Source organism: Nipponia nippon, unplaced genomic scaffold, assembly GCF_047370975.1.
Source record: "Nipponia nippon isolate SJK-2023a ecotype South Korea unplaced genomic scaffold, ASM4737097v1 scaffold_2, whole genome shotgun sequence".
Lineage (NCBI taxonomy): Eukaryota > Metazoa > Chordata > Aves > Pelecaniformes > Threskiornithidae > Nipponia > Nipponia nippon.
This window is the reverse complement of record NW_028262336.1, coordinates 61,716,632-61,741,065: the sequence shown is the minus strand read 5'-3', so window position 1 is coordinate 61,741,065 and position 24,434 is coordinate 61,716,632. Positions and strand designations below refer to the sequence as shown.

Here is a 24,434-nt window from a genome sequence, read left to right as displayed (position 1 = left end):
TCTGACAGCCATATTTCCTATTTAAGTACTGTTCCTGAGTAAATGAATGTTTGCCACTGTTTATTTCACACGAATGGTTTATTTGGTATGTACTGTGCAATGATTCACTGTACTTCTAAATAAAGTTATTTTGATAGTAGCAGGAAAAAATTCACCCCCTCAGGATTTCTTTTACTTTCATATCACCCTTTTCATGTTCAGAAACTTGTTTGGTGACAGTTACTCTTTTTTTTTTTTTTTTTTTTTTTTACCCAGGACAGCTGGGAATGCAGAAGTTCCCAACAGGAACAGGAGGTGTCACTTCAGAGGTAAAACAAGCAGGTTACACTAAAAAAGGAGGGATTCCACAGAGCTGGCTTCTTTGCATATTTTACTGCTGAAGTGAAGCAAGAAACCCTGGAGAGTTTTACGGTCTCACCTCATTTGTTTTCCTCATCACAGGTTGAAACAGTTGCATATAAAAGCAATCAGACCATTAGCTAATGTAAATCAGCACAACTTCAGGAAAGCCAGCTAAGAATCTGACCCACTCTAACTACTTTAAAAATGTGTACAAGGTACTTTGCGGTGGTTTTTTGATTTTATGATTCAGTGCCTGATTTTAAAACTTGAAAGAAGGCATATATCATAAAGAGGATAATGATTTTACATGAGAGTTTGAAAGCAATTTAGCAGCCAACAAATAAAATGGTAAAGTAAAATGTCACCGGCTTTTTACTTTGACAGGCTAAGTCTTGCTAGTGACAGTTTGAAAACACCTATTTTTTTTAATTCACTCTTTTGCAACTATATTTTCCATGAGCTGTTCTCACATTCATTTGCTTTCATATCCTTTTGAAATATTCTCGTTTCTGTACTTTCATCTGTGTTGTACAAAGTGCTGTGTTCAACTAGTCCTTTCAACTGATGTTGTTGCTAGCTCTGAGATGAATGAATATATATGAAAAGAGAATAAAGTTTACACTTTTTAGTCCTCAGACTAATGCAATTTTAATAGAGAAATCATAGCCTCGTAATAGAGAAGAAACTCAACCAAAAATAACTACAGCTCAAATTTTCATTATGAAAATGCCGTGATGAAAATGAAAGTTTGCACTAATATTGAAAAACAGATTTTTGTATGAAGCTCTGACCACCTGACCAATCAGCTAGGGAAGGCTGGTTACTCCTCACAGTTTTTCACATCTTCCTTTCCATCCAACATACTCTACACAGAGGTGCTAACTGAAAACCTAAACTGTGAAACTATTTCCGTCATAAATAGCAACACATCCAACTCTTGTAACCACAGTCTAAGCCTGTTTGCTTCTAGCTGGTAATAGTCCTTTTTAATCTACGTCTGACATCTCTGTATACCAGTTATATTAATTCTTAGCAGAGGTTAAGTCATATTCTGTAGTTTTTTCAGCATTTTCTGTCCCTGATGTCAAAAAGCAGATTCCAGACTGATAACATGTCTGTTAGAGCCTTGTATGTTTCTCAGAAGTTTTAAAATACACAAGTTGCACATTTTCAAACTTCCCTCCACATTGTAGCATCACAGAATAATGCAGGTTGGAAGGGACCTTTGGAGGTCATCAGGTCCAGCCCCTGCTCAGGGCGTGGGCAGCTTAGACCTGAACACCTCCAAGGATGGGGTTCCCACAGCCTCTCTGGGCACATTTTCCAGCATTTGACCATGCATATGGTGATATTTTTTACCTAATATGTAATTTAAATTTCCCAAGTTCTAATTTGTGTCAGTTGCTTTTTTGTCCCATCGCTGTGCTCCTTTGAGAAGAGTCTGGCTCCATCCATTCTCTTTATCTTTCCATTAGATTCTTGTAGACAGAAACAGGACCTCTTGTCCTCTCTGTCTATGTCCTGTGCTCTTGGTGGTCTTTCCGTGGGCTCACTCCAGTATGTCAGTGACACACTTGTACTGGGGAGCCCAAAACTTGACATATTACTTCAGAGGTGATCTCGCAAATGCTGAATGCAGGGGAATAATTATTTTCCTCAACTACACTCTCACTAGTAAGGTACAGGGTGCAGTTTGTTGCCTTTGTCACAAGGACACACTGCTGACACATGTTCACCTCAGCATCCACCAGGACATCCAGTCTCTTTCTGCAAAGCTACTTTGTGTTGGCTTGACCTCCAGGCTGTTTCGTTGAATGGATTTATTCCATCTCAGATGCAGCACTTTGCATGTGGGTTGAACCTTGCGAGTTTCCCATCAGTCCATTTCTCCAGCCTGTTTCCATCCAAAACAGCATCCCTGTTCTCCATTGTGTCAACCATCCTTGCGCAGTTTGTTTTTCTGTCTGAAAATCTGTTGATTGTGCGGTCTGTCCCACTGCTGAGGTCATTAGTAAGGATGCTAAACAGTAGTGGTACCAATATCAGTCCCTGATGGATGCCACTAGTATTTACTGTGAGCTGAGGTGAGTACACCGATCACAACATGCTGATCCCGCACGGACTTTGGTCCCACTGGTTTTCCACTCACCTTTGTCCATCTATCTATATCTCGCCAACAGAGACTATGTCAAAGGCCTTGCTCAATGCAAGGTATGCAGCATCCAGTGCGCTCCCATTGCCCACAGCACGGTTGGATATGCGTGATATGCCTTTTGTAAATTCAGTCACCTTCTCCTTCACGTACTTTGAAATGGCTTCAAGGAGGATTGCTCCTTCCCAGGAGATCTATAAAGACTGGAAACAGTTTTAAAGAATAAACTGCTATACAACAAATTCCGTCTTTCATATAAAATTAGGCATGTAGCGCATGCTTTAAAGTGGGAAACGGGAACACATGAGCACATGTTTCTGACACAACAGCTGTAGGTTTTCAACCCTTGAAAGAGGCAGGAACATTCAGTTGTACATGTACAATTTTTCAATAGAACATACTATCAGTTTTACATATTATCTTCCAAACATACCTTTGTCCAATGCTGGAAGAAATTAATGTTGTGTACATTACAAATAATAGCTTGCTACAGAAACTTCTAAAAACTTCCAAAAACTTCCTTCTAGTGGTCAGTCTCTTCGGCTTCACAACCATGTGGAGCAAATACAGGTAAAACTCTCTCCTGTGAGCTTTGGCAGGAGCAATAGCCAGGCTGCCTTTTCAGGATAGTGGTTTAGGTGAAGAAGTCAGCAGTGATCATGGTTCTTTGAGCTGTAAGAACATCAAATCTCAACAGTATTGGAGACATCAAGGCCAATCCATTAAATGTGTTCACACAAAGGGCTGGTGTATATTAAATGCATACGTGAGGAGGGCAGTATATTCTAAGTGCTGTCTGCAGTTATCCTGCTTCATATTAGCAGGAGCTGGTTTTCATGCTTTGGAAGTTACCAGGAGCTTGGAAGTTACCAGTATATGCAGCATATACTTTTCAGACATGAAGTATCCAGAGATAAGACTTTACAACTGGGGACATGCAACTCTGTATGACTGCAGTTATATGGCAAGGAGACACTAGTGTTCCTTCAAAATATGTTATTATAAGAGAGTCCGCACTGTATTCTCAATGCCAGATTCTGAGCTGCTGCTTACAAGTGATGCTGTATGGGTTTCGGGAGATTACAGCAGCATGCACACCCTGAAAATGTCACTGCGTTTGATTCTAATGCTATTCTCAAACAACGGATTTATTTCTAATAGGTCTGAATCGCTCGATACCTGTTTATCCACTAGATGGCACGATGACACTGCCCTATTAAGAAGTGAAAGCAAACCTGCTTTCCGAAGTCACTTGAGGTACCGACAACAGGGAAACACAGAGCGGAAATTAAAGGGCATTAAATCTCTACGTGGAAGTTCTAATTCAGCAACAAAATTACCATTGTTCTGTGTAGATTAAGCTTTAAGCATCCAAACTGATTCTTCTGTAACCTTTCCATGGTGAAAGGCGAGATTTTTTGCACAGGGCAGACTGTCCTGCTGTTCCACTGAGGCAGCCTGCCTAGTCCACTTTGTTTGTATCCAAGGCAATATGAAATAAAAATTACCAATTTTCTTTAAAAACGTGTTTTCAAAATTTTAGATTCTTTTTAAGTCGCATTTCACAGAATGACAGGATGCTGGAGGTTCTCTTGTCCAACCCCCCCGCTCAAGCAGGGCCACCTAGAGCTGGTTGCCCAGAACCATGTCCAGGCAGCTTTTGAATATCTCCAAGGATGCAGACTCCAGAACCTCCCTGGGCAACCTGTGCCAGTGCTGGGTCACCCTCACCGTAAAAAAGTGTTTCCTGATGTTCAGAGAGCACCTCCTGTGTTTCAGGTTGTGCCCATTGCCTCTGGTCCTGTCACTGAGCATCACTGAGAAGAGCCTGGCTCCATCTTCTTTGCATCCTCCCTTCAGATGGGAGCCTTCTCTTCTCCAGGCTGAAGAGTCTCAGCTCTCTCAGCTTTTCTTCATAGGAGAGATTCTCCAGTCCCTTCACCAACTCTCTCCAGTATGTCCATGTCTCTCTTCTACTGAGGAGCCCAGAACTGGACACAGGACTCCAGGTGCAGCCCCAGTGGTGCTGATGTTGTAATGATGTTGTAAAAGTATTCCACAGTTATTTTCGTGCTTTCTCTTTAACACTGCAAATGTGATAACATCTGTGATTTTAATGCATATCTCAGATTTCTTTACTAACCACCAAGGAATGCAAAAAAAAGTGACAACCGAGGCATTTTTTTGTCATTATTACAGTCACATACTCATCCCCTGGTTCTGTGAAAGTTCTTTGCCACTCTCAGAATTTGCCCCTTTTCTTTCTGTCAAGGCCATACTGTTCCCTGCTGGTAAACCACAATAAGAGTTGTCAGGTTTTGATTGATATTCATTTTGCTCGATATTCGTTTTGCTCTTTCTTGGTTGACCATAAAGCTTGATACAAAAGCAGTGTCACCACAAGAGCCACTTAGTGAGTTTGGGTTTCACCATCATAACTGGCTAACAGAAGTCAATGAGGTATCAGTATGTTTCAGAGTAATTTGGTTCATTGCTGACCCCGTGCACTTCCTCTTTCTACCTTCTCCTCTTATCCCTTTCCAGCTTCAAAATTCATCCTAGAGTTTTTGTTTCCAAGATACTCAGTTATCATCCTTTCTTCCTCATTAAGTGCCCACAACTCAAACTCTATTAAAAATTGATCTTCTAATAATCTTGGAAGTGAATATTCTGTCTTGCTCAGAAGCTGCTGTGAAAAATCTTCATAGTGAAAAGCAACAGGCTTTCCTGCCTTTACATGTGCCCTAGTATTAGTATTGTTTCTATGGGAAGAAATGATACTGTAGGCCTAAACCAAGTCTCTCTTACATTGGCATGAATCCATTTTGTGGAGCTTCCATAGGGACAGTGAGGTTTATCTAGAGCGATCCTTAGGAACAGAACCCAACACTGCACACAATGAGGCAATAATAAAATGCAACGTTAGATGTTTTATAGTGAGCAATGAGTGCGTGAACACTTGAAAATATTACTCATTGGTGAAAAGCTGTTTTGTTTGCCATAGATCTTTTAATTTAATGTTGAAAAAAAGTCTATACATATATTGCATACACATTTTTCCTACTCCAAATAGTCCCTTATAAGTCTGAAGATCCACATTCAATAAAAACGGACAGTAAAAGGAAAGGACTTGCCTGCTCTGTAAGCCTGGACTTGGTAACATTAGATGTTCTGCATCTAATTTTCACTTTTAAGTCCATCTGTGTAGCAAGCCTGAAGCTCAAAACCAAACCTTCACCAACAGTAAGAAAATTCCCGGTTTTAAGAAGTGAAAAGATTAAAGTTCACAAAGATATCTGTACTAGAACACATTCTGCTCATACACCCCTGAACTAGGAGAAGATTTGGCTCTGACCTTTGCATCTCAAGGTATTCCCTATTAGAAGAAAGTACAACTAGGCATAAGGTCAAAGCAGGAAAAAAAAAAAAGGTGGATACTGGCTGTTATAAAAATGCAGTAAGTCTCCTTTTTCAGTAGCTTAAAGGAATTCTATCAGTGTACAAAAAAAAAAAAAAACAAAAACACTTAAATTTTAAAATGTTATTTCTATCTGGAGATAATAGCAACAGCATGGTCTGTTGTACTTGAAAGATTTAAATTTCCCCTTTGTGTAAGATTCACTTTTATGTGTACAATATTAAAATGCATATAAATATAGATCGGTGTGTATTTATTTCCCTTAACACTGCATTTTTTTTTAAATGCTGTATTAACATTGATCTCAAAAGAGCCTTTACTGAGGCATCCCTATTAAGGAAGAATAAAATTTCATAGTATGAATATTACTATTGAATCAAAAAGGAATAAGTGGTGGAAAAAATGAACAAAAGCACAACATTATACTTTCTAGGTGAATAATACACATTATGCTTTCTAGGTGAATAATACAGAAGACATTTATGTTTGAACAACTGCATTAGAAAGGTAAAGCAAACCTGCAGAACATTCACCTATTCAGAACCAAAACTTTCAGTTATATGTACGAGTATATATAGAAAGAGTATAGGCACATTTTGTTTCCTGTGACATGCAAAATTCTGCATACAGCCTAGAATGATTTCTTTACAGAACTCCCATACCTATAAAAACTTCCCTTAGTTCCCCAGACCTCCTCCATCAGGTTACATTATTGTTATTAAATTGAAGGACTGAAAAAAGTTAAAAAATACAGCCAGACTTCCAGACTGTAAAATCGTGTAACTACTGAAAGGAAAAGGAGCTGCAGGCATGTGGTTCATCCTGATAGTGTACCAGTATTTTCTTAGACTCACTGTTCACCCAGCGTTAGCTGAGTATGAGGACTTGAGTGTCAGTGGCATATGGTACCTCACGTGTTTCCAGAACCTAGAATTGGATGACTGTGGGTGCACGGTGTGCTGCTCTTTCCATTTGATGGTACCTTGGCGCTTAATAATAAACCGAAGAGATTCCTGAAGCTTCTCGTAAGTCCCAATTGTCTCCATTTCCAGCAGGATCACCTTTGTATCATTTTGAATGAGGGCATTGTATAAAGCAATGTGTTGATCATATGCAGGTTCTGTACAATTAATCAGCTGGTGTGTTAGAAGGATGATCAACCGTCTGCTCTTCTGCATCCTCTTCTCAATTGCGCTGGCTGTATCTAGGAATGTAGAAGAAAATTATGAGACCCTGAAATTTCTTTTGTAAAGTCTTTTGTGTTTAGGCACTTAATTTTCATTGTTTTTTAACCAGAAATAACTCCTGTCTCACTTCAGTCTGCTACAGTTTATTCATTAGAAAGAGAGCTTAAAAACCCAAACCAAACCCAAAAAACCACCAAGCTTTCCTTTCAAATGTTTTCTTTTGTTGAAACATTAATATTTTCACTGATCTTAAGAATTGTTAGGAATTTCTAATCTAACAGCCTAGGGTCAAGGTCAGTAGATCTGGACTGCAACAAATTTGTGCTTGATCAATAGTCTCCATGTAAGAAGTCATGCTCTATCAAGTTCAGTGCTTTACAGACTGATCCTGCAATACTGACCCATGAAAATTAGTCATTTAGAGACTTACTTACTTCTAAGAGGCTTACTTACCAGCAGAGGGAGTGTTAATTCTCCGGAGCTATAGCATGCTAATTTATATGATAACCTGTGCATTGCATTGGCATCCGCCCTGAGGGGGTGGATCCAGACTTGCAGGGCATTTATATGTCAGCACGACTAAAGGTGTTTTTCTTTCCCACTGCTGTGTTAGGGAGAGCTGATCAACCACAACTGGGACTGTGATGTTGGAGGTGTTGAACCTAGGAAACTCAAGAGCCAGCATGCTATGGGAGAAACTTCTGGGGTGACTTGGAAAGCTCCACATCAAGCCTCCAGGAGCTGCTTTTCTCGATGACCTGCTGTGATGTCTTTGGGAGGAACACTGCAGATGAACATCTGTACAGTGAAACGCTCATCTCAGTTAGAAATGCTTCCTGTGGTCTGTAGAATGAAAGCTGGGGTGGTTTTGGTGGGAACATGTCAAGGGAAAGGAGGTAGGAGCTGAGCTAAGGAAATTCAATGCAACATTTAACAAAGCCACTGATTTGCAGATGTCATCAGCCAGCTGCATATGCATCCTCTTTTCCTTTGCTGGGAGCTGCCAGCCCATTGCAAGGGTCTTCTCAGTCCAAGAGAGGCCCAGCTTTTTCAGCTCCTGGGTCAGGAAGGGAACCCTTTCAATGACTTCTCTGTCCTATTTCTTGGCTCTGAGAGTATTCTACGAAAATAATTTGCCTTTCTGTGATGTTCACCAATTCAAACTCCTTTAATTTTCTTCTTCTTTTTCATTAAATTTTCCTGACACTAGGAAGGCGAGAAAAATTAAGGTAAGCAGCTACTGTCATATGTTCAGTTCCCATAATAACAACACTTTTAAAAAACCACCTTTCTCAGTTTTGAGGTGCGGTCCATTGTGCTCAGGACTGAAAGACCATGGACCTGGGGAGGTATTCACTTCTCCATTTGCATTTCTGATGCAATACTTGTGGCAAGAGGAAAGACGGGGCTGCATGCTGCAAATACTTTAACCGAAGGATTCATTGCAACCTGTTTTGTGACTGTTAGAAGTCTATATGAGTTCAGAAAGTGACAGAAAATATTGTGAAAGAAAAATCCATCAACAGCTATTACACACAAAGATTCGAGCATCTGAAGTCCACATACTGCTGGGAGAGTACATTAGCGGAAGTATAATATAAGCTTGCCCTTTTCTTAAAGTCTTTTACAGTCGTTTGCCCATGGCCACTGCTGAAGATAGAACACTTGGCTACACAGAACATTGCTCCAGTGAAGTATGATCATTTCTTTGTTATTTGTTCATGTTTTTATGGATTACAGATAGAGCAGCTCCATCAGTGTTTGGTTAGATTCTGCAGCAAGGAATACAGTTGGCAGGACAATGAGACCATGAGAAGAATGGAGTAGAAGCTGATGTTGGTGAAAACTCTTGGTTTGCTGGGTTATACTTGCATTTGCACCTCTTCAGGCAACTGTTAGGTTGTAGAAAATACTATTAATCAGTAAGACCGGGAAACAAAAAAAATGCTAGTTCAGGGAAGCATAATAGGAGTCCAACAGCTGTGCAGTGCTGTTTATCACTTGAATCATTCTGTTTAACTTTCCTTTTTACTGGAAGAACACAAGTTTCAAGTAACAAAGCTTTGCTCTGGAACGAAGAGTCATAAACATGTCTTGAAATAATAATTCCATTTTATATCCTCACTGTAATTGTTTTTTCTGGAAATATATGGAGTTTTACAGTCAAAAATATGATTCATCAAACACTATGATACGTGTTCAGGAAGGATCACAGTAACTCGCCGTGGCATTTCCTGTTTTACTCTGCTTAGCATATTTTAATTGTAAGGCTTCAGATTTGGAAACCTGGTAACAAAAGGCTCAAGATCAGAAGATAAACGAGAGTGAGGAGCGTATGGGTAAAGTCCTTCTGCATGGAAGCAGAGAACTTTTAAGTGCTCCTAGTGGCAGGCAGATTCGGAATAGCTTTTTCACACAAGTGGAAGCATTTTGGGGCATGAAAGTGGACAAGGAAGAGAAAAGCAGATGGCTGGGAAAGTAGGCAAGAAGAGAAAAGGAAGGACAATGGTCAATGCTCAGGACGTTTTTAGAGTTTTGATTAAATCAGACTGAACAAGTCAAACAAAAGTTACTCACTGTCCAAGGTTGGCTTGGTGAGTCTTCTGCCTGTCACTCCTGAGTTACAGGCATTCATTCATGCCTTTCTACAGTGAAAATGTCTTTGTTTTCAGCCAGCTTATTGTTAATCTCACAGTCTTCACCTCAGTTGCATGCTGTGCGCAGTTTTCTTCAGGATTGCCATCCATAAACCACAGTTTGAGAGCAGTGTCCCATAACAAAATATTGCCCTGTCCCTAATCACCCGAACAGGTGGCATAAATTTTTGTGATTGACAGTTTTGTGAGCTACTGTTAGTCTCTTGTTCTGGATCTGGCATGCTGGTAATGATCTGGCCCAGCAACTCTTGCAGCTTTTTTTACATTCTTTTTGCAGTGGGTTTTCTCAAGGCCAGGCAGCACTTTTGCTACTCTCCAGAAAAGAAGGACATCAAAGATCTCAGCCCAGCTCTGGGCAGGTGAATGACACCTGGCCCAATGCAGATGATTTCAGAAATGTGTAACAGAAAATGTGTCAGCTTTGGCTTCATGCCTGCTTACTGACAGGGAGAGAAGACCTGGTCCACAGCACAATCAGAGCACAAAATACACGGACAAGTCAGCTCTGAAGGAAAGCAGGTAGCACCCAGATGACAGCAATCATAAAAGATAGCGTTGACACGTCCATATGGAAATTAGCACAGATTAATGAACATGATTCCATTCTGGAAGACAAGGAAGCAGGAATAAAGAATATCAACTGTCTCCTGCATTAGCACTGGGAATTGTATGAAGTGAAAGTAGGTCATGTCAGTGAACAGAAGCTGAACTTCCTGTGACTCTGACATCCTCAGAACAGGTTGAAAAACCCTGAGTGATAACAGCAATGTTAATTCCTCGAATTAGTTTGTGGTTTTCTCTTCTTCCGTGTCTTGCAGACCTACTCACGCAAGGTTTGGTTGTGGCTTTGCCCAGATAAAGGCTGTGCAGAGTTACACTACCCAAAGAGCAGGTGTCTGTTTAAAAGATCCACTCTTGGGGTCATATTTCCTGCATGACTCAAGAAGATGATAAACAATCTGTGCCCCTGCCCTGTAGCTTGCTTTTCTTAGCATGCCAGCAAGCACAGAGTGCCATTGTGTCACCCTTGCCTGGAAGAGCAGACACACAGCTGCTGAGGAGATGAGCAGCCAGCTCAGGAACATAAGGGGACCTCCTATACCCCTAAAAGGGACAAGAAGCACAATCTGCTCAAGCTTGACAAGTCATTCTGTGCATTATCTGATCTGAAACTAACCTTCTCCAGGATATATATCTCTCCCATAAATACACAGTTTATATCCACATTTATTTTCTAGAATATCTGGCATGATTTGGTAAACAAAATATTCCACAAAATTAGCTTCATTGGTGTGGTTTCTGGGGTAGATAACATATGCATCATATATCTTCCCATCTGTAAGGCAAAACAAGAGGAAAGTGTATTGTGTTAACATGAATTAGAGGTGTCTATTGCAAAAGCTAGAAGAGAAATAAAAATATCAATCTTTGAAACAGATCTAAGTAGAAGTTCCTGCTAATCTGAGTAATGTATATCATCGGGTGCATATTTGGAAATTAGAGACTGTGCACATTTGGTGTTTTCCATGCTCAATTGTTATGTCCTGCGTGTTTGTAACTTTGGAGAACCCGGCCTTTGTATTGTGAAGGCTGTATCCCAAAGTATATAGAGTAAGAATTCAATTGATCGATGCATATCAGCATGAAATAGAAATGAGGCTCATCATTTCTTATTTCAGTGATACAATAGGCTGTTAACAGCCTTTGTCTTTCAGGACAAGACACTCCACTTAAATTCTTCCACCATGAAGAAATTACTTATCATTCCCATGACATATCATACGTCTGAAGAAATTACTCATCATTCCCACGATATATCGTACTTCTGAGTGAAAAGCTCCTTTACTCAGGAAGTAGTCTTACAGCCAGAACCAAGTACAAAGTCAAATATTTCTTTTGCTCTTTTCTTCATTTCTCTCAAATATGTTTTCCATTATAGCATTTTTTTCCTAATCCAAATGTTTCATTTCTTTCTTTCCAGTGGAGGTGATCATAACCCTTCTTTTGTTGTTATCTGATGTTCTTGTCCAGACCATCCTTACAATAAAAAAGAAATAGCCATTTCCAGAGTCTGATTCATTTCATCATAAAATGTACTTAAATGGAAACTGATCCCAAAAGCATACTTCTTTCTTCTTTGAAGAGAACATAAGTAACCAGATCAGCTGTAGATATCTACCATGTAGACATCTGTGGTAGGAGTCAGCTTCAGATTTAAAAAAATGTAAATTTAGGTGTTTACATGAAAGCTAGGTGTCTAAACTCCTGCTACAATCAGTGGAGAACTAGCCATTGCAGTTAGTGAATTCTAGAGTGATTCAGTTACTCTCACGTAAATGCTGGGGCCCAGCTGAGTTGCCTAAACATAGGCATTTAGTGCCATTTGAGACTTCCTATGGTACCCTACCTGATCTCCAGACCCTGCTCCAGAAGTCTGCAACATCTTGCAGATCTGTTCATTTTTTTGGCTGTACCAAATGACTCTAGATGCCCATGATTAGACCACTGACACAAGGTCCCAGTGCCTAGTTGGCTGAGTTGATTTTATTGATAAGGAGCAGGATTTGGTCACCTAAAAACATGTACTGCATAGTGTCATTAGGCATTGCCTGCCCTTCAGCTGCCACTGCAGAGGGGTCCAGGTCTGTCTTAAGTCTTAAGGGAGCTCCAAGGGTACCAGCTGCTTATGGTTAGACAGCTGAACCCAGCCCCAGGTCTGAAGGTTTCATGTCTATGATGGAAACTTGCGTGTGTGCACCTTCATTGCATGCAACTAAATTTAGATGTCTTAATCTTGAGCTGAAGTCCACCCCTAAAGTTGGATGTATTCCCCCCAAAAGTGTCTTCCTCAATATTGGTACCTTTCTCTTTGGCTTATAAAAACTGTATTGCTCTAACACATGCTTGTTAACACATTAGGCAGCAGGCTGGTTCCTTTGCTTTAGAGACCACATAACAAGTACAGTTAATAGCACTGTAAATCAGATTTTCACTGTCATTCAATGTTTCATGGCCAGTATTTTTGTTAAAAAAATTATGAAACCAGGACTGAATCCCTCTTTTATGTAACGCATCACTACAGAAGCCAGGAGACAAGGGAATGTAAAGTGCTACCAGAGCTATGTATGTCCCCTCTTATCTAAACTGTTTCAGAAGGCATGAGAAAGCGAAGAATCAGGCTCAGGTGTCATATCAGTTAGTAAGCAACTATTAAATAAATCCATATCCATGTGATTTGCCTTTTTCATTTTTTAAAACTTTCTTGCTCAATTCTTACTCACCATCCTTGGCTGAGTAGGGCTGAAATATCTCCCGATACAATAGGACAATATCAACTTGGAAGGACTGATAAAGTATAACAGAGACTGCTATTGCAACTAGCAGAACCAGAGATCCCACAGTCAAGAGGACGTTAGGAAGACCCACTGCAAAGAAGAGGAATATGTTGTTAGCTGTAGAGAAGTTAACCTGTGTGCTCAAGCGTCCGCCTCTCATATCCTTACTTCTGTCGCAGCTTTAAGGAGCTCCCAACAGAGACAAGAAAGCTTTGTCTTTCCCCAGCTGGTGTAGCCAACACAGAGACCTCTAAATTAGAAGCATACTAAGCAGTATGTAATTAATACGTACTTCCATTGAAACCAGACCTACCTACACTAAATATCACAGCTGATGATGATGTTTAAGTATTTTGTAACATTGTAAAACTGTTAATAACACAACCAGCAACAATGTTCAAGCATTTTGTAAGGCATCTAAGCCTACGCATGACAACCATAAGTGTCCACAAAAGGACAAGCGGAGACTTCTGGCATAGTTGCACAGACAGAGTAGAGAAACATGTACAAATAATGGAATCTGCAAGAGAAGAACAAAGTATGCAAAACAAGCAGGAAAACAGAACATGTCCTGGTCACAAAAGTAAAATAAACTATGCTGGAGACAGACTATGTTCTCCCCTGCCTTTTCCTTTGAAGATGGCCAAGAAGCATAAAATAGCAATGATGAGTAAGGAAAATTGAGAAAGAAGGGGGCCACCCACTTTATTTCCAGCTTCCCTCATGGAAGAGCTATTGAATCTGACCACCTCCACCTCAGAGATGAAGACTTATCAAGGATAGATTCAGACTAGATATAAGGAAGACATTTTTTACAATGAAGGTGGTGAAACACTGGAACAGGTTGCCCAGAGAGGTGGTAGATGCCCCATCCCTGGAAACATTCAAGGTCAGGTTGGATGGGGCTTTGAACAACCTGATCTAGTTGAAGACGTCCCTGCTCACTGCAGGGGGCTTGGACTAGATGACCATTAAATGTCCCTTCCAACCCAAACCATTCTGTGATTCTATGATTCTATAAGGATGGCAGTCACCAGCTCTGTGCTATCATACGCATGCAGCTAGTCTAGGACAAGATTGTGATTATCACTTTCCTCGGGGAGAGCTACATTTCTGTCACAACCCAGATGATAGCTGCATTTCTGTAACAACAGCCCACTTTTCCTCTCGTTCTGTGATTCACAGAGCAGAAGTCCATCTGGATGGCATCTAGTTCTTCTGCAGCAAGAGACGATGGGAGGTAGAAGCAAGGTCATTTTGTACTCTCTCCAAACTAGAAAGATGGAAGCTTAATCCACAGACTGCTACAGCCACACAGCTGAAGAAGATACTTTTGACCCATGTCCCGGACATATTGAATTCACCCAGGATGCTATGAATTCCAGATAGCCGAGTTTGAAATTAAAATATCAAAGGCTTTATACAACAGTTACACAAAGAGGATTCATTATTCCTTTGGAGGGAAGATTAATGGCAACTGTCTCATAGTAGAAATCTGCTCCTAAGCAAATGAAAGATACCTATATCTACTCCACTTGGTTTTAACATGTACACTCAGAGGAGTTCCATGTACGTTTTTTCTTTGAGAACTAAACCCATTAAGAGATTTCTATTCACAGTGCACCATCTTTACCTAATTATTCCTGCCCAGCATGACAACTCGTCACCCTACAGTTGCAATAATATAACTGTTTTGGGGACTTTTCTGTGATTCAGATCACTGAAATGATTTGAATTAAAAAATATACCCCAAGAGGTGTCGGACTGGGTGATGGACTTTTACTCCCAAAGAAATGCACAGGAAAATTGTGCATCACAATTGCACAGATTGTGCATCACAACTGCATAAAAGGGTACATCTATTTTTATTTCACTATGATATAGCAAATATAATAATTGCCAGGTGCAATGCCCTGACTTGGAATATCACCAGAAGCATGTATCTTTTCAATGTTACAATGAGATTTGAGATATGCTGCAATTTCAGAATTATCTTAGCTGAGGAAAGAAATAGTCCTTTGAATGTTGACCACATATAAATTTAAATACAAGCATTCGATACAAACATGGAAGTCAGTTCTGACATCCTCACTGTAAAGACCCTTCACAGCATCTCAACCCATGCAGGGTGATTATATGTACTGGTAGAAACTCCACCCGGTCAAGCTCTGTGCATTCAGAGCAGGGATCAGGCATGCAGGGCTTTTCCTCCCTCTGCCTGCAAAAGACAGACAAGACACGTGGCTGCAGCAGCAGGCCATTCACCAGCACTTGAGAAGGTACATCTTACAGCAGGCTGAAGAGCCAGCAGGACAGGGTGGAAAATGCTGCAGATTGTATGCAGGCAGTAAGTATGCTACCAGGTGAAGGTGCTGACCACCACCAAGGAGCAATTTCAGAGCTTTCGCTTGGACTTGGCATTAAGTGAATGAAATAAGATAAAATATTTAGCAGTGAAGAGTCTCTTATACTGAAATTTGCAGGTTCCCTGGCTTCTCCAGGAGATGTTGAATAAGGCAGTGTATTGAATAGTACTGACAGAGGCAACCTAAAAATATTACTGCCTGAGAAATTCCACTGAAAATGTACATAAATAAAGAGTTTAAAGTATGCTTTTCCTTTCCTCTGGTAGGATGCAAGGTAAATTTGACATGATTTTCACACTCCTCCTGTTTTCTTCTTTGCCATTTAAAGAGAGATGGAAACATCAGGCATGGGATGAAGCATAGCTCACCAGAACTAGGAGATCTGGGAAAATCACCTTCCAATAAGATCGAAGTGGGCAAGAAAACAACCAGTTTATTTTATAGTGAAGTCTGGCCATTTTGTAGATTTAACAGTGTTACGTGATGCCCATGAAGGAACTTCGTCCTTGTGGACCCCTTCAAATTTTATGATTTGGTCCATTTTCCTGATCAATACACACATGGAGATAAAATTAGAAAACCTCTTCCACTACCTGGTGAGGATGACCCAAGGATCAGAGATTGCCACTATTTCTTATTGCTTCATTTGTTAAGAGTGTGCTCACCAGGACATTACAAATACTGTTGTAATGTATTGAGTAAGTATCTATAAAACATGTAGAAAAGAAACAGGTTCCAACAACAGCTTCTGCAATTACGAACCTAAAAAATGTTGTTTACATTTGGGTTTGCACTGATTAGACCAAGGCTGGAAAAGAAGTGATAGATTTCCTGTGCTTATACAGCTTGCAAAGCGTCAGACAAGAATACCTCAGGGGTCTTCCTGGAAGAGCAGGTTCTGTTCCTAGCAAGGCTGACTCAGCCTCTCATTTCTCTGGAATAAATCAGCTATCTTCAGCACAATGAGGGCAAGGGCCAGAAGCCACTTTTGGAGGCCCTGAACAAGATTGAACAGATCCTGCTGTTCCGTTTGACTTTGCTGCATCATTTAGCAGCAGAGAGTTCATGAGTAGACTGTCTTCTAATACTATTTATATTCAAGAGCAACGGGAATACAGAACTATCAGCTCTCAAGAAACAACATTGGAGAGGCCAGAGAAAACAAGTCAGAAAGCAACATTTGAAGGATTTCATGACAAACTTCCGAAGAATAGCATTTTTTTGTAACTTCTCTGGCTTCTAAAGTGGAAATGTGTCAGTAAAGACAGCAAAGGCAGAGATCCGGCTCTGGAATTCGCATCCACATCTGTCTACAAAAGATGAGCCAAAAGGTTAGGTTCGGAGTTAAATATCTTTGAGGAAAAAGAGAGCTGATGTTCTGGGCTGAACTTTATGTCTGCTCTGAATGGCCAGAATTTCTGGCATTCTCCACATAAAAGGGTTCACACCAGAAAGATTTGTGGTCGTCTGGGCACCTTATACTTCTTTGTGAATGAGAATTTAGGAATGCTCTGGGAGAAACAAGATGATGCTTGTGGGTCAGACAGATGACAAGTCACCTCCAGATGTTTAACCAGCCCTGAATCAAGGTGAGGAACTAAAACCCAGTGGCAACTTATATATTAATAAAAAGGGAAGGACTTGGAAGGTATTCAGACAGGCCATGTATTCCCTAGCAGACGGGTTAAAGGGGATGCTGAGGGGATGTTCCTGTCCTGACCCAGCTCTGCTGGTAGGAGTTAACACTTTCAGTGTTTCTCCAATTACTTGTCATTGTCTCTGTCTCAGGAGCTAACAGCTTCCCCGCCTCTGCCAGCAGAGCTACTTTTGTGAGCATTGATCCACTGCAGTTATCAATGAGCTGAACTGATGTGAGCAGTGTAGCCAATTAGTTTTCTCATTCTTGAGAGGTGGCATCTTCTAGCGTGAGAGATACCAAGCAGCTCTGGAGGGCAACTGGGAGTAGTCTGGCAGGCAGAGTCGCTGTCTCTTGCCAGGTGTCCAGCAAGATGAGCTCAATCTTTGTCAGGAAAGGTGGAAGAAAAGGGAATTAAAAGTTGCTGCAAATTCCTTAGCCTCACAGCAACCAGAGGCACACCACACGACGACTTACGCAGATGATCTCAGAGCGCACGAGAGGACATACCTTGTGGCAGAGATGGAATGTAAGATGTGGGATGCTCACCATCTCTGGAATTAAAGACGGAGATATAGGACTGAAAGATCTGGAGGAAATGAGACAGCCTGTATTTTCTGTAAAGAGGTATTATAAGACATGAAGAATGTGTTTATGAAAAAGTGTTGATGAAGGAGTCAGAAGATACCAAACAGCTTCAGGCAAAGAGGGGAGAGAAATAGTGTGGAAGGATGGGTTCCATATTGACTGGGGGTGATCAAAGACTAGGCAGGGCGTGGAGGAGAAAAAAACAGAGAAAGATCTTCCTCAGCAGGAGGAAAAGCAACCTCTGAATATAACAGCCTCAGCAGCTGAAAGATGCAGGGACATTAGCACCTCGTAATGGAGGCAAGAACATAGCTGCAGAGACTGTCAAAATTCATAGCCAAATCCTTATTAAATTCTTCTGTTAAAACAAAGAAAGAATTTGCCTGATTTCTCTGTGTCTGAAAGACACAGTGTGTGTAGTCTGGATACCACCAAATCACACCAAAAGGAGCTGACTGCATTGCATTACTCCCGATAACTGAGGTACTTGGGTCATGTAGCTTATTTCTAAAGAGCTGATCAGCTTCTCTTAGCAGCATTTATTTCCTATTTAAAAAGATAAGTAAAAAGACACTTGGGACAGACACTTGGGACAGACACTTGGGACAGACAGTTGAGACAGACACTTTTTTCACAATACAGCACTTTTCTTCACACACATATGTGAATACATATATGTGTGCACAGCATATGTCCTAAGCTGGAAAATATACTTTTTTCTCTGTGAAATATCAAGCAGCTTTGCCAATGACATCCATTTCTGGCAGTATTAAAGGAATATTTTTGTTTTCCATGGAGACAAAACCAAACAGCTTTCACCACTCTTGACTGTGAAAGAAACTCTTCCTTTTCTCATCACTCCTCTCTGGCAATTTTTTATTCTTATGTGGATTGCAATTGTTATCAAAGCAAATTGCTAGGGTTAATCATAATGATATCGTCAACAGTGAACTAGGACCTAAAGTATTTGATTATGACTCAGAAAAATAGATTTAATTCCTGGTTCCCATTGAAAATTTCCATGTGGTGAGCCAAATCATTCATTCAGCAGGTTTTTGAAGACAAAGACTATTGTTGTAAGATTGAACAGCAACTCTAATGCAATTGCTTACAGCATCTTTGCTTCCTTCCTTAATCTGTCACCTGTGCAGCTAAACACCATTTCTCTAGTTCATTAAACACCCCCAAAATTGACTGATTTGAGTAGTAAGTGGGACAACACCTATTCATCTCTTACTTCCTATCACAAATCTGTGCTACAAATAATGATAATGTAACCCATACTGAATGCCCTGAAAATAAAGTCAGAATGCAGAGCAGAAACTTGTGTAAAAAGCACATTAACAAGATAATAGCTAGCAGCACAATTTGTGCTGTGGGAAACACTAAGGAAAAATCACATATTTAAAAAAAAAAAAAACCACAACTGTTTTTTTCCATTAAAAATAAACAAACAAACCAACCACAAAAAAGGAGTACACATTTTTATTACACATTTACAAGATGTGAGGCACAAGAAAACCCTACAGCATTTTTATTATGCTCAGAGGCAAGCTGTCATTGTTTTAGCATCAATATTGCTCAGCTATGTGAGGAGCGGGTGAAGAAAACTAAAGCAGAGCACAACCATTTCTGGACGTAGCATTGCTTACACCAACAGTGCTGAGTAGCAGAAGCAGGCATCCTGACAATAGCAGCAACAAGGAGAAGGGGACAGACATCCACACAAACAGGCAGCAGCAAAGCAGGATCACAGCCAAGAGCTTTCATGAACATTTACTGAAGACCTATGGATAAAAAACAAAATAAGAGTTGTCTACAACAAAAATCAGATCAAATGAATCACTTGATGAATACAGAATATAAAATACACTCTTTCCTTCATATAGTTTGTAATATGGTGCCTTGTATTGCCTGAACTAGAGTGAGCAGGAACTGTTACTGTTTCCTTCTCTCTCTCTGCAAGTATGTTCCCATACTGAGATAATTCAGTGCAGAGCTGATATGTTTTCAGCTTCCTGAGTGATGCTACGCTTGCACTCATCCAACCAAAACATCTCCTGCCACCTTCCTCTGGGGGGAATCGGTGCTGTCCTGCTGGATGATGACCCATCCTCTTTTATAATTCACCTATATCCCTTCTAGTCTAGGCTATGGCAAGGAGATAGGTCTATGCTTTGAATCCATAATCCTGTAGGAAGTTATGAACAGTCAAGAATACTGCAGAACACGGAGCTGTGCACACCCTGTGATCACAATACACTTGATTTTACTCCTTCCAGCATTTTCTTATAGAAAACTAATCCCTGTTGAAGACCTTAGGATTTCTTCTCAAGATCCTTAGTGGTTCAGCATATCCGAAGGGATAAGGAAGAAAACCATTGACCGCAGCTTCTTGTTGTGCCTTCACAGACACAATAACATTTTCTGCCATAAGAATCAAACTCAGTGGTGCTGGTGACAGTGCTTTCTCAGGGATCCAGCTATCCCTATCAAAAAAAATTTCCCACAGGAGCTAAAGACCATCCCAGTCCCCACCATTGACTGACCTCAATTTTCCTTCTCTGGCAGAAATTACTAGAATCATGAATTTAAAAACAAAACCAAGGGAAAGCCTTCAAAGTGTTATTCACACCTCTGTGTGGCACACAGTGGCGCTCAGAGGGAGAGAGGATAAAGCCAGACATTGCAGAAGTTAGTCACCACTTAACATTCAGTCAAGAAACAAGGCACTACAGTGGATGTGGTACGGGAGGAAAGGCAAACAAACTGGTAAACTGGCAGCTGAAACTCTTGCTTTTAAAGTTTGCCTGTTTTCTGACATGGTTCTGCAGTAGAAACAACAGTTTGATTCTCAAAAGAAAATGAATCTCTGCTCCTCATAATGCATTGTAACACTGATGACCAAAGGAGAAGTCAGTTCCTTGCCTAGCTCTCATCTGCAGAGGATCCTCCGCAGTTTGAGTATCTTGTAGAGCAGACTGCACTATACCAGTGTGCTTCAAATCCAAGTGCACTGCATGCCTTCAGGGCAAGGGGAATTTGTCACTGAGCAGAAGTATCCTAGAAACACTTTATTCTTACCACAGGGCTGATACACTGTCCTGCTCTGCATACTTCGTCTCTCACTGATATCATTTGAGTAATGCCCTTCCCCAGCACAATTTACCCTAAGGTCATGAAGCCATGAGAATTTTGCCACTGGCTTGAATATGTAGGGAGGAAGAGGGGTGGTTTCTCGCCTTAATAGCAGACGCTTTCTTACTAACAGAAACAAATAATAAAATAAAATCACCAACATATTTCAAACCGAGTGCAAAGTGTAAAACAAAACAAAAAAATCCTACCCTCACATTGTGCTTTGAGTTGTAACGTCACCGTGGCCTTTGTGTTGTGCATTTCGTTCACTGCTACACATGTGAAATTTGCCTGCAGATCCTCCTTTTTTATTTCAGTAATATGCAAAGTGGTCTCTCTGTAATATTCTTGCCCACGTCCTTCAAAACTAAGAGAGAGAAAGAGCTGGTACCATTGGCTTTAATGGCTAGGCACAGTTTGCATAGAAGAAAGATTATTCTGTGTTATATGTACTTACGAATGAGTTTTTTCATGAAATCTTGAAAAATCTAAGTTTTTCACCGGGATGTTATTCACATCCCATGTGACAACAGCCATCCACTGTTTCTTAATCCCCAGGCGGGCTTGACATTTCAGAGACAAAGCAGCACCTGATCAAGATACAGAGAAGTGTAAACATTCCTTGACGAAAAACAAGTATAATTTTATTTTCCTCATAACATTTTGTTCTACAAATCTTCTACCACCTGTGAGTTTTGTCTTAACAATTTTGACATATTTTTCTGCTGAGAAAATGATGCATACAAGAAACTCAAAAAGAAATAGTAAAAGGAGATTTTAACAAATGATCTAATACAACACCGAGGATTACAAAAGGAATTATTTATATTTGTTATGATGAAAGCAGTGTAGACTTTACTTGTGATGTTTAACCAATGTAATCAACTATTGAGAAACATGGAAAGTAAATGCTGGTTTACACACAAATGTACATGGAAATAACATAAGTTAATTTCAGTATATATTATTTTGCCTAAGTCTTGTGTGCAGACTCTTATCTTGGACTTCATTCAATCTGGACAAAAGTAAAGTAAACCAGTCCAAGCAAAACTAAAACAGGAAATTACTTATTAAGTATTTGTCATTAGGAAATATTTATTCCAAAGTAAGAGTCACTGTTGCTCTGTAAGAAAGTATAATTAAAACACTTTTAGTTCCATGTAAATCGGCATCTAAGCAGGGCTTAGATAAGATTAACAGATCTTATGACTTACATCCTGAATTGGTATTAGGGAGCATGGAGATATCCCTTCAGTTTTGCAAATAGGAGACAATAGATCCAGTACAGCAAATGGTTTTTAAATGTAAAGTAAATTTGCTCCTTGCAAGCAGTGCCAGATTACTTATTGTCCCAGAGGGGTGGGCAGAGCCTACAGAGCACTAGAGACTGACCATCGTATTAGAGAAAGGTGGTCCTGGAGCACAGATCATCTAATTCTGAGTGACAAAGGAACTCGGGGGAAAGAGGAAAAAAAGAACGGGAATGCGAGTCAACATGGCAACTCTTGAGTATGTGGCACCTCAGACAGGGCCCCTGCAGTACCTGCTACCACAGCAGTCTTGCTGCAGGACAGAAACAGTGAAGTGGTAACTGCGATCCCTTCTCCCAGTGGCCCAGATTCATCCCACCTGCCCTGGGAGACAGGTATCTTGGGCTACCTATTGATGTTTCAGATGGGCTTAGTCGCTTTCTGGAGAGCTCCACCTTTCTCCATTGACTATATAAAAACCCTAGATGGCTCTCACTCCTACCACAAACACCTTGCTCTAATGCTGCAAGTTACGCAGGGTAAATCTGAATCACTGAGAACATCTATGGTCCTAAACGAAAGGGAGCAAGCTCCGCATCAAGGGCTCTCTAACCTGCTATTTCTAAGTTCAGTCCTTGGTCCTGTCTTTCAGCCTTCTTGGTATCTTCCAACCAGACAGGTCTGCTCAATGCTAGCCAATGTGGACATGAGCCAGGGAGTGCTCCATGGCCTCAGGGCCAGCGACCAGTCCCTTGCTCTCCTTCCTTCATCAACAGAGACACAACCACTGTCTCCAGACTGGAACCGCAAGTAACAAGGAGTATCTCTAGTTGCAAGAATAGTCCATCCTTCTCTCTTAGCGGCACCATCAAGCAGTTTCAAGGGATTTAGCTAAAGCCCTCTTTGAAGTGGATGGAAGCTGTCACCCCTTCAGCTGAGATGTAATAATTGACCGTGTGAGTAATCCTAGTCTATTCCAGTAAGGGTAGAATGGGTTCTTTAAATCCCTTTAAATTGCTGCTTAATACCTAAATAACCCATCAGTTATATCTAATGTCATATCACTGTGCCCGAGGTGAATTAAATCTGGTAAACATTATGGTGCAAAAATGTAATGAAAAATTCCATCATTAAATCTCCTTGAAGATCCCCATGTTCGCTAGGCCATCACAAAATGTTTATTTAAAAAAATTTAAAGTCCATACTTACCAAGCTCCACTTCTATTACATCTTTGTCTTTTGGAAATAAAATTTGAGGAGGTAGAGGCGAGTGTTTTGCTTTAGAAATTAAGAAGGGAAAGAAAGCACATATTAGAAAGTTGTGAAAAAGCATTTTGTAAGATAATGATTATAATCTGTACAGTTAATATTTTAAGATCCCAAAGCAGAATTGCAAACTGAGACTACAATAGTGTTTCACATGTCTGTTGGGATCATCCAATTTCATTCCTATGACCAAATATTCCTGGGGAGTCTGTACATGTTCATAGTTCAAGTATTTTCTTCCCATTTATTTAATTTTTACCTTTGTACATAAAGAGCAAGGAAAATTTTTAGTTTCTCAAGTACTGTTTTAGCCACTGAGTGGGAAAAAAAGCAAACGCGGTTATAGGTTTGTGTGTTTTCACAGTTGCTTATTTTGGTTTTAAAAAGAGATAAAGAAATTCCTTCAGACATTTGAGAAATTACTCATATCCATGATATGAAATAACGAATATGTACTTTCATGCAGTATTTGAACTGGAGGCCCTCTAGCCCACGCTGCCAGCTCATGTTCCCCTCTGTTTCCCCCATCTCTGCAGCCTGACAGCCGAGCATGTCTGGTTCCTAGGCCTCTCTCTCTGCTGTCTGTGCACTGTTGCTGCCCCCAGCTGCTTCCCATTACACCAGTCTGCCGTGACATTGAGCATCCCTTATCATTACCTTTTACAAGGAACACTGCTTTTCCTTTGACATATTTATTTTCCATCCCTGCTAATAATTGTTATGGACAGGTCCAAACTATATCCAGCTGCTTGAGTTGAATTAGGTATTCAGATCTTTAAGATTTTTTTTTCCTTGATGCATTTTTCTTTTTTCTTGCCCTTTATACTGTCTCATATTTCCCACTCTGAACACTTTGCTTGCTATCCTTTTCCTTATTAAGCTTTTCCATCTCAAGGCACCTCTGTGAAACCCATAACCATATTTCCCTAAAAAATATGCAGAAACTCATTTAAAACCCTGCTTCCCAGGCTGCCAGAAAAGCAATTCTCTTTACCCATCCTAACTGTTTCTATTTTCATTAGCTGGATCTGGTAAAAAAGAAGTCAGGAGAAAGTCAGTAACTTCCTAGCTAGCTGACTATGCTAAAAGTTCTTAGCTG

The 24,434-nt window shown here is 40.4% G+C and overlaps 1 protein-coding gene across 4 annotated transcripts in view; it reads right to left on the bottom strand.

Annotated features, from left to right (window-relative positions):
• Nucleotides 1-5,527: 5,527 nt before the first annotated feature.
• The window catches only part of IL33R (interleukin 33 receptor), a 45,025-nt gene continuing 26,118 nt past the window's right edge, over nucleotides 5,528-24,434 (bottom strand). For 2 of the 4 annotated variants that reach the window (XM_087757464.1, XM_087757465.1), the window contains exons 9-14: nucleotides 23,279-23,347; nucleotides 21,277-21,409; nucleotides 21,029-21,186; nucleotides 13,038-13,181; nucleotides 10,934-11,092; nucleotides 5,529-7,116 (exon numbers count right to left, since the gene is read on the bottom strand). In XM_087757464.1, the coding sequence (XP_087613590.1) occupies nucleotides 6,770-7,116; nucleotides 10,934-11,092; nucleotides 13,038-13,181; nucleotides 21,029-21,186; nucleotides 21,277-21,409; nucleotides 23,279-23,347 (1,010 nt within the window). In that variant the 3' untranslated portion in view covers nucleotides 5,529-6,769. Of the gene's footprint in view, nucleotides 7,117-10,933; nucleotides 11,093-13,037; nucleotides 13,182-21,028; nucleotides 21,187-21,276; nucleotides 21,410-23,278; nucleotides 23,348-24,434 lie in introns of all 4 variants that reach the window. The other 2 variants (XM_009472590.2, XM_087757466.1) reach the window with 2 other exon arrangements.